Here is a 15,705-nt window from a genome sequence, read left to right on the forward strand (position 1 = left end):
ATCTGCAACCTCAATGAGCCGGCAGCCCCTCTCACCTCCTTTTTAGAGTGAATAACATGTTCAGGAGCCAGGAAAAAAAGGAAAAAAAAGACTCATAAGTGGAGAAGTATATTTCTCTAATCAGATATATTACAAACATTTCTTAATATTTGCCTGTTCTACTTATTTCAACGAAACCTCTCTGAGTGTTTTACTCTTACCTTTCGAGCAATAAGATTTCCAGTATTGCCAGCATTACGATTTGCAATTTATTTGATGCAAATCAAATTTATTGGAAAATTCGGAGAAGCCGACACCATCAAATTTCAACCAATCTGCTCATTTCTATCTATTACTAAATGGATGAGCACCCACAAAGTGATCAAATAACAGATCTACTACAATAACAAATTAAGCAGAAAACAGTAGTACAATTAGCTATTATGGTTACATAAAAGATGCAAATTGATGTAAGGTTATATAAAGTTAGCTATAATTACAAATGAATTAATAATGCATATATTAATATCACCGGAGTTCTAGTGATGTTTTGCATTCTGAGCTGTAACCGTATCCCTATTGTTGTAGCTAACGTAATTTAGAATTTGTTAAGTTAATGCAGTTTAGATGACGCTTCCTACTGTGTCTTATAAGAGGTTTGTATTCTACGACACAGTGTGGATTCATCAAGGTAACTTTTTAAAGCAAACTTCAAATAATTAATCCTTTTCTCAACATCCAATTGTGACGGAGAACATATTAACTCAATGCTGCTTCAGGAGCAATAGCGACTGACTCTACAATTACTTGACTTTTTTCCATAGAAGCCATGTTGGTCTCGTCTAAACTACACTATTGTTAAAGGGGTTGGTTGTTTTAAAAAGCCTGTTTTCAAGTACTCTCATCCCCTGGCCTGGAAGGAAAGTGGCCTCAAAGATCATGCCGTCACCGCATTTCTTAGAACTACGTGGACAGCCCATCAATTTACGTAAAACTACTTCACGTTCTTGTACTGGTGCCACAAAAAAACATTTATTGCAGTGCCATTACCATTACCAATACCATTGGTATTGCAGTACCAATGGAAATACCATTAATGGGAAGGAATTCTACTGAAAATAATCTAATACGTAGATAGGTCTAAAGTAGGTCTAAACTTGAGAGTTTGAAGAAGCCTGGATGGATGGTGTTTATTAAGGAACTCCCATTAACCTTTTACTCCCATCAACCTTTTTATCCTTATTGAGATTACATACTGAATCTTTAATTAATAAAATTGCACTATTAATAATTTTGCTATTTCAGTGGTGTCCATAGTGTTTAATTTACCCTGCATCTTGATTTGCAAACCTTCAGAGATCTAGAGCTCTATCTGCTCTCCACCATCGATTGTGACAGCCTAAATGGGCAGAATTTCCATTCAGTGGTCAGTAGAAACATTCACATTCTGGATACACGCAACACCTCACACCCACTATTGTAGTTTTAGTGTCAGCATAGTTTGTTGTCACCCATTTTCCTTGAAATATACTGCATATTTGCTTATGAGATTGTTTATTTTTTACATGCTGAAAAATGTGGCCAGACTGAGGTTTGATTCTCTGATTGGCAAAAAAATATACAAGAAATTGGAGTGGTTTGTGCCAAATTTGTTAAAAAATTTGTTATAGTTGGAACTGCCTAAAATCAGAAAATTAAATCTGTGTTTACTATAAGCAGAAATGAATTTGAACCAAAATATACATTTCTGGTTTTCAATTTACTAATAAAGTCATTGTCAGGTAAAAATAAGTTATCACCTATCCACAGGATAAGTTGATCGGTTGGGATTGGACCACTGGAACCCTTACTGATCACCAGAATGAAGAACTTTTATCCCCATAAGAATGGAGCGGCAGAGCTCATGTGGACCTCAGGTCCATTCATTCCTTGTGGGGCTGCTGAGTACTGTGCACATCTTTTTCCAGTAGCCATATAGAAAATGAATGAAAGAAAAGAATGCCGGAGGGTGTTCAACCTATTGAGCCATTTTATAACGGGGATAAAAGTTCTCCAATCTACTAATGATGTGAGTCCTGGTTATGAGATGCCCACCAACCATCAAATTAAAATCTACCCTATGTTTTCACTGAACAACCTATTTAAAAAGGGACAACTAGACCAAGTTTTTGTAACTGCGGCATAAAAATTAAATTTTTGCACAATTTTAATGCTTTGATGATCTTTAACTGTACCAAAAATGGTCAAAATGTCCAAAGAATTGAGCAAATATATTTATAAATGAGGTCACTCGTGTATCTACTGAATGAGCTACACAGATATGCCTGCTTACACCTGATGTAGCTGACCATCATTGTTTAATACAGAATAGTTATGGAAATCTTTAGCAAAGTGTAAGACGTGCCATTCACACCCTGTTTCTCCTATGCGTAAAGAACATATGTATATCTTAGGAAAAGTAGAATTTGCCCTTTTCTTACTTTCGACTCTGCAAAAATTCTTACTGTTTCACTCATTCATTCTTGTCTGGACTATTGTAACTCTCTACTAATCGGCCTCCCTCTTACCAAACTCTCCCCTCTCCAATCTGTCCTGAATGCTGCAGCCAGGATCATATTCCTCATCAATCGTTATACCGATGCCTCTACCTTGTGCCAGTCATTACACTGGTTACCCATCCACTCCAGAATCCAGTACAAACTTATTACCCTCATCCACAAAGCACTCCATGGCTCAGCACCACCCTACAGCTCCACTCTGGTCTCAGTCTACCACCCTACCCGTGCCCTCCGCTCCACTAATGACCTCAGGTTAGCATCCTCAATAATCAGAATCTTCCACTCCCGACTCCAAGACTTTACACGTGCTTCGCTGATTCTTTGGAATGCACTACCCAGGTTAATATGATTAATCCCCAATCCCCACAGTTTTAAGGGTGCCCTAAAGATGCACTTGTTCAGACTGGTCTACCGCCTCAATGCATTACCTAACTATCCCTGTGTGGCCCATTCTAAAAACTTCAATCATAATCAGGTTCCTCGCTTCATGTTCTCATTAGTGTTGAGCGATACCGTCCGATACTTGAAAGTATCGGTATCGGAAAGTATCGGCCGATACCGGCAAAGTATCGGATCTAATCCGATACCGATACCCGATACCAATACAAGTCAATGGGACTCATGTATCGGACGGTATTCCTGATGGTTCCCAGGGTCTGAAGGAGAGGAAACTCCTCTCCATTTTAAAATGCGCGCGTCTCCTGCCTCCCGTGACGTTACGGCTTGTGATTGGTCGCGTCGCCCATGTGACCGCGACGCAACCAATCACAACGCCGGAACGTAATTTTAAAATCCTGAAGGACCTAAAATTACGTCACGGCTTGCTGTGATTGGTCGCGTCGCGGTCACATGGGCGGCGCGCGACCAATCACAAGCCGGGACTTCAAGTAAGGAAGTTAAAGCGCGAATTTTAAGCAAACAACGCTGCCGGTTCCCTCGGTAAGGTGCAGGCTGCGTCGGAGAGGTGAGTATAGCAATATTTTTTATTTTAATTCTTTATTTTACACATTAATGTTGTTTCGATACCGATACCCGATACCACAAAAGTATCGGATCTCGGTATCGGAATTCCGATACAGCAAATATCGGCCGATACCCGATACTTGCGGTATCGGAATGCTCAACACTAGTTCTCATACATTTTATGCAGTTAATAGCCCTCTGTGTCTGTACTGTTACCTATTTAGGTTGATAACTGGTTCATGCAGATTTACATGAACACCCAATCCTTGCACTATGGCTGGTCCGAACAACGAAAGCAATTGTTACCATCCACCTCTCTTGTCTCCCCTTTTTCCTCATAGTTTATAAGCTTGCGAGCTGGGCCTTCACTCTTCTTGGTAATGTCTATTGTCTGTACAAGTCCCCTCTATAATTGTAAAGCGCTGCGAAATATGTTGGCGCTATATAAATAAAATTATTATTATTACTAAGTAGATATGGTAGACTTAAAGCAGCACTCCTATCAACATTTTTATATACTTATTATATTTCTGTCATCATATTATATAGCACTGTGTTCTCACAATTGCTCATTTTGCCTTTCTACCCAGATAAGTCTTCTCTTCTCCATTAGATCTATGACATCACATGGTTAAAAACAGGCTAAGTGAATTCTACTCTGTGTAGAAACAGGAAATCTATTTTCCCTCCATGGGTCACCACTATAAAAGTCCCTGGCAGGGGAAGAAGTGAAGCAGCTGGGTCAAGATTAAAAGAAAGGGATGACTCATGCAGGACAATGAGACTTCCTGTTTCTACATAGAGCAGAGTAAAGAGAAGAATTAGCTGTGTAGAAAGTCAAAATGAGCAATTGTAAGTGCACGGTGCTGAATTATATGATTGCAATATATCAAGGCAATGCAGACTTTGATGAGATTGCTTATTTAATAAATATGGACCTCATCTATGGTGCCTTTCATTTCACTGCAGATATTGCATTAGATAAATGTTTCCCATACAACTATCAGTAGAAATCTTGTATTTGCATAGATTTTAAGAAGTTAATTTCCTTCTAACACTTTTCAATAGATGTTTCCAATAAAATCATGTTTTTGTACAGAGTTGTACAATATAAGGCTGTGATCTCTCTCTCTCTCTCTCTCTCTCTCTCTCTCTGCCATTTGACCACATAGTCCCTCAGCAGTGTTGATTTCACTGAACAACTTGAAGTAATGTGTCTCGTTTTCTTTCTCTGTCTTCTTATTTTCTGTACAGGTGCTGAGAATGCTAGTGACATTGCTCTGTACTCTGGTCTTGGAGCTGCCATCATTGCTGTTGCTGTGCTAGTGGTGGGAATTACGTTGTATCGAAGGAGCCAGAGCGAGTATGGCGTGGATGTTATTGATTCGTCTGCCCTGACAGGAGGCTTTCAGACTTTCAATTTCAAAACTGTCCGACAAGGTTGGTTTGCTGTGACCTTGGTCTTTTTTTTCACCTAATGAACCCATATACCAGTATTTTCTGTACTGTTCTAAGTGGACATGGTGGACTTTAAAATGTACTGGCTTTCAAAGATTATTCCACATTATGTCATCATGTAAAGTACTGTATGACGTCCAAATTAAATTTACTATGCAATCTAATACTGTAAATATACCATATTAAAGAGGACCTGTCACTTCCTGAAAAAACAATGTAGCTAGAATATACATTTTTCTCAAATACTTATTATTAAAAAAGGTAAAAAAAAAGCAAACCTCTGTTTTATTGGTAAAAGCTGTGACTCATTAAAAAAAACAGAAATGTAAACAGAAGTACGTTTTTGACTACTCTGTGAGAATTCCTGCTTTTTAGCTGGGAGAAACTAATGGCAGGGGGAAAGTGTGCAGCATGTAAGCTTTGAACCATTTCTGGGGCAGCTGAGAGCTGATGTTTTTTTTTTTTTTGGAGAGGGCCAATATCCATGGATCCTTCCTAGGCTATTAATGTCAACAAGCAGCTGTCTGCCTAGCCTTTGCTGGTTATTAATTATAGTGGGACCCCACGTCATTTTTGTTAAGGAGGCTCTCATTTTAATAACCAGTAAGGGTAGGTATACAGCTGTTAGTTGATATTAATAGCCTGCGAAGATCTATGGGTATCACCCCCTTCCCAGTCTATAAACATCTGCCCCCAACTGTCAGCTTTCCCTCTGCTGGTTATTAAAATTTAGGGGATCCCAAGTCATTTTATTTCGGGATCCCCCATTTTAAGACCAAGTTAAGTGTAAACATAAAACTGTTTGATGATAATAATAGTCTGGGAAATTCAATGTTTCTATCACATATTCATAGACTATGATAATTGGCCCACACTTTCATGCTGATGTTTTTTTAGTGTTGTGTGTTTTTCTTATTTTAAACCAAAAATAAAAAAAAAAACTGTATAAAACAAATGACAAAAATTACACAAAAATGCCTTTTGTAACCTTTTTCTTTTATTATTGCACATTTGGATACCAAATTAAAAAAATGGCATATTATTACCATATGCTAAAACAAACGGCTGAATATTAGCAAATAAAAAAGAGCAAAAGAATAAAGAGGAACAATTTACAAATTATAATTACAAGGGGAAAACTTACATCAGAGCCTGTACTGTGTGTGGAAAAAGGTGGTGGAGATTAAATGGGAGTGGCACATAGGGGGTAACAGATAGTATTGGACTAAAGGGTCGGAAAAGTCCATGGTCCAGAGTCTCTGGTTGGTTTTCTTCATTTGTGTACATATTCCACCCTGGGAAAGTAAACATTGGCTGGATAGCTGGAAGGGATGGTGTTTTGTTTTCCGAACAAATTGGACCAGAATGCTCTGGTTGTATCTGCTGGCTGTGGGCCACAGAAGGAGGTGACTGCAGGCTGTGGACCACAGAAGGAGGTGGTGAATGTGGCTGCAGGCTGTGGGCCACAGAAGGAGATGGCAGAGGTGGCTGAAGGCTGTGGGCCACAGAAGGAGGTGGTGGAGATGGCTGCAGGCTGTGGGCCACAGAAGGAGGTGGCTGCGGGCTGTGGGTTAGAGGAGGAGTGAATTGCTGGAGGGAGTCTGACAATGGAGGTGGCAGATGTCAGCCAACTGGCTCAGCTGACGGCCCTTCAATGGCAATTTTTTGTCTCCCTGAGAAAGCTGCCACTTTTCCAGGAAATAAAAAAACAACATTGTACTGTTTGGGGTGTGGCAGAAATCAGGACAATTTGGATTGCTGCCCTGTTCTGCAGCCACAACCCAAACATTGTGCCAGACTCAGACAGAAGCCCTCTTCACTTTTTCTGTCATATAAACCTTGCTGGCTCTATTGGCATTGTTGTTGTTGGGGGCCCTCCTTCAAAGGTGTGCCAAAGGATGACTGGTGGCTGTGTGGAGCTGTCCATGGTGTGGCTTGGACTTTCTGTATTGAGTGTTTCTTCTTCATCCTGTCCACAAACTCCTGTCTTCATTTTGGAATGAACGCCGGCCTCCTCCACCTCCGAACTCAGTACATTTCTCTTTTTAAATCTGAAATGTAAAGAAGAATAAAATAAAATTTCAATTGTGTAACTTATAGCATAATAAAAACATTAGAAGCCTAAATAAATAAGGTAGACACTTATGGGCGCATGTGTAAGACTGAGGCCAAAAATTGGAGGCGTTATGGTATGGCCTCTTTTTTATATCAATACCCCCGCTGTTGGATCAAAGCTGTCTCTCTCGGCGGAACTGGTCCCAGCAACTTCTCCATCTTGTAGTGACTGAACCCACTGTAAAATATTGTAAAGTATAAGATATTTGTTTACAAAATATAATACCACTCAATGATAGTGTATGGCATAAAATGTATTATTTATTTTGGAAACTTCTTTCTAGTATGGTATACTATTATATTAACGGTGTTATATTTTTTTTAATGGTTTTTGAAGAATTATATAACAACACTAAAAAATGTAAACGTTATGGCCACGAAAAAAAAAACAGGACACATATATTACATACAGTGCCTAAAAGTAGTATTCAACCCCCTGCAGATTTAGCAGGTTTAAAGGCCCCGTCTCACATAGCGATTTACCAACGATCACGACCAGCGATACGACCTGGCCGTGATCGTTGGTAAGTTGTTGTGTGGTCGCTGGGGAGCTGTCACACAGACAGCTCTCTCCAGCGACCAACGATCAGGGGAACGACTTCGGCATCGTTGAAACTGTCTTCAACGATGCCGAAGTCCCCCTGCAGCACCCGGGTAACCATCGGGTTACTAAGCGCAGGGCCGCGCTTAGAAACCCGATGTTTACCCTGGTTACCAAAAAAAACAAACAGTACATACTCGCCTTTCGGTGTCCGTCAGGTCCCTTGCTGTCTGCTTCCTGCTCTGACTGAGCCGTCGTACAGTGAGAGCAGAGCGCAGCGGTGACGTCACCGCTGTGATCTGCTTTCACTTTCACTTTGCGGCGCTCAGTCAGAACAGGAAGCAGACAGCAAGGGACCTGACGGACATCAGATGGTGAGTATGTACTGTTTTTTTTTTTTTTACATTTACGCTGGTAACCAGGGTAAACATCGGGTTACTAAGCGCGGCCCTGCGCTTAGTAACCCGATGTTTACCATGGTTACCAGTGAAGACATCGCTGGATCGGTGTCACACACACCAATTCAGCGATGTCAGCGGGACCTCAACGACAAAAAAAAGGTCCAGGCCATTCCGACACGACCAGCGATCTCACAGCAGGGACCTGATCGCTGGTACGTGTCACACATAGCGAGATCGCTACTGAGGTCGCTGTTGCGTCACAAAACTAGTGATCTCGCTAGCGATCTCGCTATGTGAGACGGGGCCTTTATAAGATGCAAATAAGTTAGAGCCTTCAAACTTCAAACAAGAGCAGGATTTATTAACAGATGCATATATCTTACAAACCAAAAAGTTTTGTTGCTCAGTTAAATTTTTATAAATTTTAAACATAAAAGTGTGGGTCAATTATTATTCAACCCCTAGGTTTAATATTTTGTGGAATAACCTTTGTTTGCAATTACAGCTAATAATCGTCTTTTATAAGACCTGATCAGGCCGGCACAGGTCTCTGGAGTTATCTTGGCCCACTCCTCCATGCAGATCTTCTCCAAGTTATCTAGGTTCTTTGAGTGTCTCATGTGGACTTTAATCTTGAGCTCCTTCCACAAGTTTTCAATTGGGTTAAGGTCAGGAGACTGACAAGGCCACTGCAACACCTTGATTTTTTGCCTCTTGAACCAGGCCTTGGTTTTCTTGGCTGTGTGCTTTGGGTCGTTGTCTTGTTGGAAGATGAAATGATGACCCATCTTAAGATCCTTGATGGAGGAGCGGAGGTTCTTGGCCAAAATCTCCAGGTAGGCCGTGCTATCCATCTTCCCATGGATGCGGACCAGATGGCCAGGCCCCTTGGCTGAGAAACAGCCCCACAGCATGATGCTGCCATCACCATGCTTGACTGTAGGGATGGTATTCTTGGGGTCGTATGCAGTGCCATCCAGTCTCCAAACGTCACGTGTGTGGTTGGCACCAAAGATCTCGATCTTGGTCTCATCAGACCAGAGAACCTTGAACCAGTCAGTCTCAGAGTCCTCCAAGTGATCATGAGCAAACTGTAGACGAGCCTTGACATGACGCTTTGAAAGTAAAAGTACCTTACGGGCTCGTCTGGAACGGAGACCATTGTGGTGGAGTACGTTACTTATGGTATTGACTGAAACCAATGTCCCCACTGCCATGAGATCTTCCCGGAGCTCCTTCCTTGTTGTCCTTGGGTTAGCCTTGACTCTTCGGACAAGCCTGGCCTCGGCACGGGAGGAAACTTTCAAAGGCTGTCCAGACCATGGAAGGCTAACAGTAGTTCCATAAGCCTTCCACTTCCGGATGATGCTCCCAACAGTGGAGACAGGTAGGCCCAACTCCTTTGAAAGGGTTTTGTACCCCTTGCCAGCCTTGTGACCCTCCACGATCTTGTCTCTGATGGCCTTGGAATGCTCCTTTGTCTTTCCCATGTTGACCATGTTTGAGTGCTGTTCACAAGTTTGGGGAGGGTCTTAAATAGTCAGAAAAGGCTGGAAAAAGAGATAATTAATCCAAACATGTGAAGCTCATTGTTCTTTGTGCCTGAACTACTTCTTAATACTTTAGGGGAACCAAAGAGAATTCTGGTGGGTTGAGGGATTGAATAATAAATGACCCTCTGAAAAAACTTTTCCCAATTTTAAAAAAAAATAAACAAAGAAATAATATTCTTTTTTGCTGCAGGGCATTTCACACTTCCAGGCTGATCTACAGTCCAAATGTCACAATACCAAGTTAATTACAAATGTGTAAACCTGCTAAATCTGCAGGGGGTTGAATACTACTTGTAGGCACTGTATATAGTATAATGTTTATATTTTTGGAAACATTTGCTTATATTTTCCTGAACTTTTTTGGAGCTGTTCTGAAAATTTGCAAACATATCGCTGCAAATCTGTGTCCAGACTACAAGGCACTGACTCAGGTCTGCATAACCTACATCTCTGGTGCCCCATAATACTGGACTCTGTGGCACCAGAACTGTCTCCATTAATGATGCGTGTCATCTTCCTGCTTTCCATCGAGGTGTTGTTTTTTTTTGAAACTTCACATTTATAACAGCACTTGTGACAAATGATGAGCTTCTTGGTTTGTCCTAATGCAATTTCTTTGATTTTGGATACATGCTTTTTTTTTAACGGATCAAAATTGGAAGACAATCGCATGGTTTGAGTGCCGTCCGATTTTTTAATAGCATCCATTGACTTGCATTGACGAGTCTCATCACGCGGCTCATCGCAGCATGCTGCAATTTTTTTCTCAGTCCGATTTCAGCTGAGAAAAACTTTTACAGATGAGCAGGAACTCATAGATTAACATTGGTCAGAGTGCAATCCGATTTTTTTTATTGGATTGCACTATCCGTTTTACTCATAAATGAATATGAGCCCTTAGGCTTCAATCCTGCTCTGCTCTTATTCACATTCAGATTGTTTTTAACAAGGTAAGGTTTTAATATTAGAGATAGTATGGGACCATCCTGATGTGGGTACACCTGGCTATGGTGGTATGGCTGTTAAACTTTTTTTAATCAAAAACAGTGTGTTAGGGGTCATGTTCCCGCTCCTGCACAAGGGGAATCTCGGGCCATCTCTGCTGCGGTCTCCCATTCTTCTCCTGCCGCAGTGCAGTCTGCTCAGCAGAGACGTCGGTCCCAGTGTCTCGCTCAGTCTGACTCTGTGCAAAGGGTTACTTGTTGTGAAATTGGATTTTGGGCTCCCCCGGTGGCCACTGGTGGAATTGAACTGGTGTGCATCATCCCCTCTGTTCACCTGTTTCCATCAGGATGTGGGAGTCGCTATTTAACCTTGCTCCTCTGTCACTTCCATGCCGGTCAACATTGTAATCAGAAGCCTTTCTGTGCATGTTCCTGCTGCTAGACAACTCCCAGCTAAGTTGGACTTTAGTCCTCGTTTGTTTTTGCATTTTGTTCCAGTTCACTGCTGTAGTTTCGTTTCTGTGTCTGGAAAGCTCTTGTGATCTGAAATTGCCACTCTGATGTTATGAGTTAATACTAGAGTCTTAAAGTAATTTCAGGATGGTATTTTGATAGGGTTTTCAGCTGACCATGAAAGTGCCCTTTCTGTCTTCCTGCTATCTAGTAAGCGGACCTCAATTTTGCTAAACCTATTTTCATACTACGTTTGTCATTTCATCTAAAATCACCGCCAATATATGTGGGGGCCTCTGTCTGCCTATCGGGGAAACTTCTCTAGAGGTGAGCCAGGACTATATTTTCCTCTGCCAGGATTAGTTAGTCCTCCGGCCGGCGCTGGGCGTCTAGGGATAAAAAACGTAGGCAACGCTACCCGGCTACTGTTAGTTGTGCGGCAGGTTTAGTTCATGGTCAGTTTAGTTTCCATCCTTCCAAGAGCTAGTACTTATGTTTGCTGGGCTATGTTCTCTTGCCATTGAGAACCATAATAGTTACTGCTGCCTTTCCAGCTTCTGCCATTGTAGCCAGTACTGGGCAGCGGCGAGCAGACTTTTTTGGGACTAAGTCCTACTTTTCCCCTTCTGAGCATGCCCAGGGTAAGATCTCTCATTGGAGATCGAGGGTCACATGCTCAGATACTGCAGCAAATCCCATTGGTCCTCTAGGAAGGTCCTGGAGGTGCTCAACTTCTGTGGCAGCCTCCCATTGGTCCTTCTGGGAAGGTCCTGTACTTGCTGCAGCTATAAAAGTTTTGCATGGCTGCACGGCCATGCACTAGTGTACATTTGAAAACGTGTGTGTGCTGATGAGTGCAAGTCGTTCTTTAAACATCCCCTCCCTTGTGTATGACTGCTCGCAAAAGGAGGATGTCTTCTGTCTAGCGCCCGACTAAGCTATCAACATAAAACATATGATACAGCGTCTATTGCTGTAACCGTCAGTGCGGCGCCGTGCGCTATTAGAGAGCTTCTCTAACCCAAGTCTGGGTGGTTGGTGGCATCCGCCAGTGCGGCACTGCTCGCACTCTTGTGCTTTAATTTACTATTATTTGTTATAGTCTGACACCCCAGTAGTGGTGTCGAGCGCAAGTAGTCTAGACTAACTCTATTCCTGAGTCTTGGGATTGAGTTCTGTGACTCCTTGCTTGCACTCTTTGTGCGGTACCGCAACCCTGTGACGTAACAGAGTTCACTTCCACCGCCATATAGTGCCGCTATTTGCCAACAGCAGGTTCTCTCCTGCACGGTGGACCCCAGGCTGCAAAACGCACCAAATATCATCTCACTATTTACTCGGTGTGTTCCGCCAGTCCTAACACAGTGTTTACTAAGTATCCTATGTTGTTTACTATATTTAATATTACTGTATATACCCGAGTATAAGCCGAGGCACCTAATTTTGCCACAAAAAACTGGGTAAGATTATTGACTCGAGTATAAGCCGGGTATGCATTGTACCCTCATCCCAGTCCTGACATGCGTGGCTCCCCCGTTGCTGTCCTGGTATGCATGGCTCCCCATCCTGTCCTGGTATGCGTGGCACCCCCCTTCGCTGTCCTGGTATGCTTGGCTTCCCGTCGCTGTCCTGGTATGTGTTGCTCCCCCTGTCGCTGTCATGGTATGCATGGCTCCCCTGTTGCTGTCCTGGTATGCGTGGCTCCCCCTTCATTGTCCTGGTATGCGTGGCTTCCCTGTCCTGTCCTGGTATACGTGGCTCTCCCCCTCCCGTCCTTGTATGCATGCCTCCTATTACAAAAAAAAATCCTACTCACCCTTCAGCGTGCCCTCGCAGCATCCCATTGGGGCCGGCTTCCAGTTGCTCTTCCTGTGCTGAGCGATCACATGGCACCGCTCATTAAGGTAGTGGAGACGCGTGCATATTTATTACCTTAATGAGTGGTGCCATGTGAATGCTCTGCACAGGAAGAGCAACTGGAAGCCAGCACCAATAAGATGCTGCGAGGGCAGGCTTTAGCCACAGCCGCTGGCTCCTGCCCCTGTTACCCACGGCTCTGCCTCTCCCCCTTCCCTGCTGGCTTTCTGGGACAGTGACTCATGTGTAAGCCGAGGGGGGCATTTTCAGCACAAAAAAGTACTGAAAAACTCGGCTCATACATGAGTATATACAGTATTTTTTACTTGCATTAAGGGTTTTTGATCATTTTGTGTCTATCTTTGGTTTTGTCACTTAAATGGCCAATGAGAAAATGCTCCTATACTTTGCATGCATACCAACTCATGCTTTGGCTAATTTTTCTGGTTTTGCAATGGGCATTACGTTGCCCAGAAGATAAATCTCTCCACGCCCTTCATCTCTATATATCTCGCCTCCAATCAGCATCGCTCTGTCCCTGTGATGTTGGCCGCTTGAGAAGAAGTCTCTCACAAGCGCATTACTGTTTTTATTTACTCCGCAGGAGGAATAATACCAAGGATATATATATATATATATATATATATATATATATATATATATATATATATATATATATATATATATATATAATATATAAAGCTGAATGTGTGTATGTATGTGTGTATGTATGTCCGGGATTGGCATCTGAACCGTCGCAGCTACAGCCACAAAATTTTGCACAGTCACACGTCTGGACCCTGAGAGCGTCAAAGCTATGTTGTGAGGTGAAATTTTAACCCCGCGCTTTCCAATTCACCAAACAATTTTGCCCCTATCTACATAATGGGGGAAAAATGAAAGGAAAAGTGTTGGAGGCAAATTAACAGCTGCCAGATGTGAACAAGGGGGACTTAAAGAATGAGAGCGATGGCGCCAAAGAGTATATACTGTGCAGTTGCTAAGGTGGGGCCCCGACATGGGATAATCACCACACCACCACAGGGATATGAACACACACACAAAATACGCAACACACTACCACGTGCTCGAACACATATACCACCCTCAGCGCACATTTCACCACACATACACCAACCTCGCCACATAAAAGTTGAAACACAAAAGTCGCAGCTCAAAACTCGCCACGCGCAAAACTCTCCACATGCAAAACTCGCCACACGTGCAAAACTCACCTCATGGAAAACTCGCCACACGCAAAACTTGCACACACGGAAAAATTGCCACATGCACAAAAGTTGCAACACATGCAAAAGTTGCCTCACACAAAACTTGCACATACTCAAAAGGCACCACACATAAAACTCACCACGCACAAAACTCGCCATGCGCAAAACTTGCTGCACACAACTTGCTACACTAACCTGTCACATGCAACTCGACACACAAAAAGTTGCTTCACGCATGTTGCCACACAAAACTCATCTCACAAAAGTCGCTACATGCATGTCGCCACACGCAACTCAACACACACAACTTGACACACGAAACTCGCCCTAAAACACACACAAGTCTGGTATTATCCTTCAAAAATAAAAATCTGATTAATAAGCTGAAAAACTACAAGAGCAATAAATGTACCATATAGGAATCCGGCAGCTGTCAGTCACATGACCAGTCTATTATGTGTATGTGTGAGCTAATATATACTGCCAGGGGGTGGGCTTACTGTTGGCTGGAGATTTATCAGGCTGCCAATTTAGCTTACAAATACTGAGGTAAAAATACTGACCAAATAACGTGTGAACGAGGTCTAATACAGGAGGAGATGACATACAGATATATACTATATACAGGAGGAGATGACACACAGGTATATACTATTTACAGAGGAGATGACACACAGGTATATACTATATGCAGGAGGAGATGACACACAGATATATACTATATACAGGAGAGATGACACACAGGTATATACTATATAGAGGAGGAGATGACATACAGGTACATACTACATACAGCAGGAGATGACATACAGGTATATACTATATACAAAAGGAGATGACACACAGGTATATACTATATACAGGAGCAGATTACCTACAGGTATATAGTATATACAGGAGGAGATGACATACAGGTATATGCTATGTATAGGAGGAGATGACATACAGGTATATACTATATACAGGAGGAGATGACACACAGATATATACTATATATAGGTGAGATGACGCACAGGTATATACTATATACAGGAGGAGATTACATACAGGTATATACTATATATAGGAGGAGATGACATACAGGTATATACTATATACAGGGGAGATGACACACAGCAGGTATATACTATATACAGGGGAGATGACATACAGGTATATGCTATATACAGGAGATGACATACAGGTGTATACCATATATAAGGGAGATGACAAACATGTATATACTGAGGTGAAAATGAGAGGTGTGAGGTGAAAATGAAAAGGTGTGAGTGCAAAATGAGAGGAGTGATGGAAAATAGTGGAGTGATCGGAAAATGACAGATGTGAGGTCGAAATGACAAGTGTTAGGGGGGAATGAGAGGAGTGAGGGGGAAAATAAGAGGAGTGAAGGGGAAAATGAGAGGTGTGAGGGAGAAAATGAGAGATGTGAGGGGGAAAATGGAAGATGTGATGGGGAAAATGAGAGGCGTGATGGGAAAATAAGAGAAGTGAGGTGCTATAACTAACCACAGATATTTACTATGCCCAGGAAACGCCGGGCTCTTCAGCTAGCTTAGATTTACAATCTCCATGCTTTTCTCATGGTCAACTTTATGTGGCCTGTTCAAGAGTTGGAACAGCCAAAAATCTGTTTGTCTTTGCACCTGAAGGAAAA

The 15,705-nt window shown here is 42.3% G+C and overlaps 1 protein-coding gene across 8 annotated transcripts in view; it reads left to right on the top strand.

Moving 5' to 3' along the window:
- Nucleotides 1-15,705, top strand: part of UNC5D (unc-5 netrin receptor D) — a 930,366-nt gene that overhangs the window by 678,082 nt on the left and 236,579 nt on the right. For all 8 annotated transcript variants that reach the window (XM_077263128.1, XM_077263129.1, XM_077263131.1 and 5 more), the window contains one exon: nt 4,755-4,940. In XM_077263128.1, coding sequence (XP_077119243.1) covers nt 4,755-4,940 — 186 coding nt within the window. The remainder of the gene's footprint in view (nt 1-4,754; nt 4,941-15,705) is intronic.

This window comes from Ranitomeya variabilis, chromosome 5, assembly GCF_051348905.1.
Source record: "Ranitomeya variabilis isolate aRanVar5 chromosome 5, aRanVar5.hap1, whole genome shotgun sequence".
In the NCBI taxonomy this organism is placed as follows: domain Eukaryota; kingdom Metazoa; phylum Chordata; class Amphibia; order Anura; family Dendrobatidae; genus Ranitomeya; species Ranitomeya variabilis.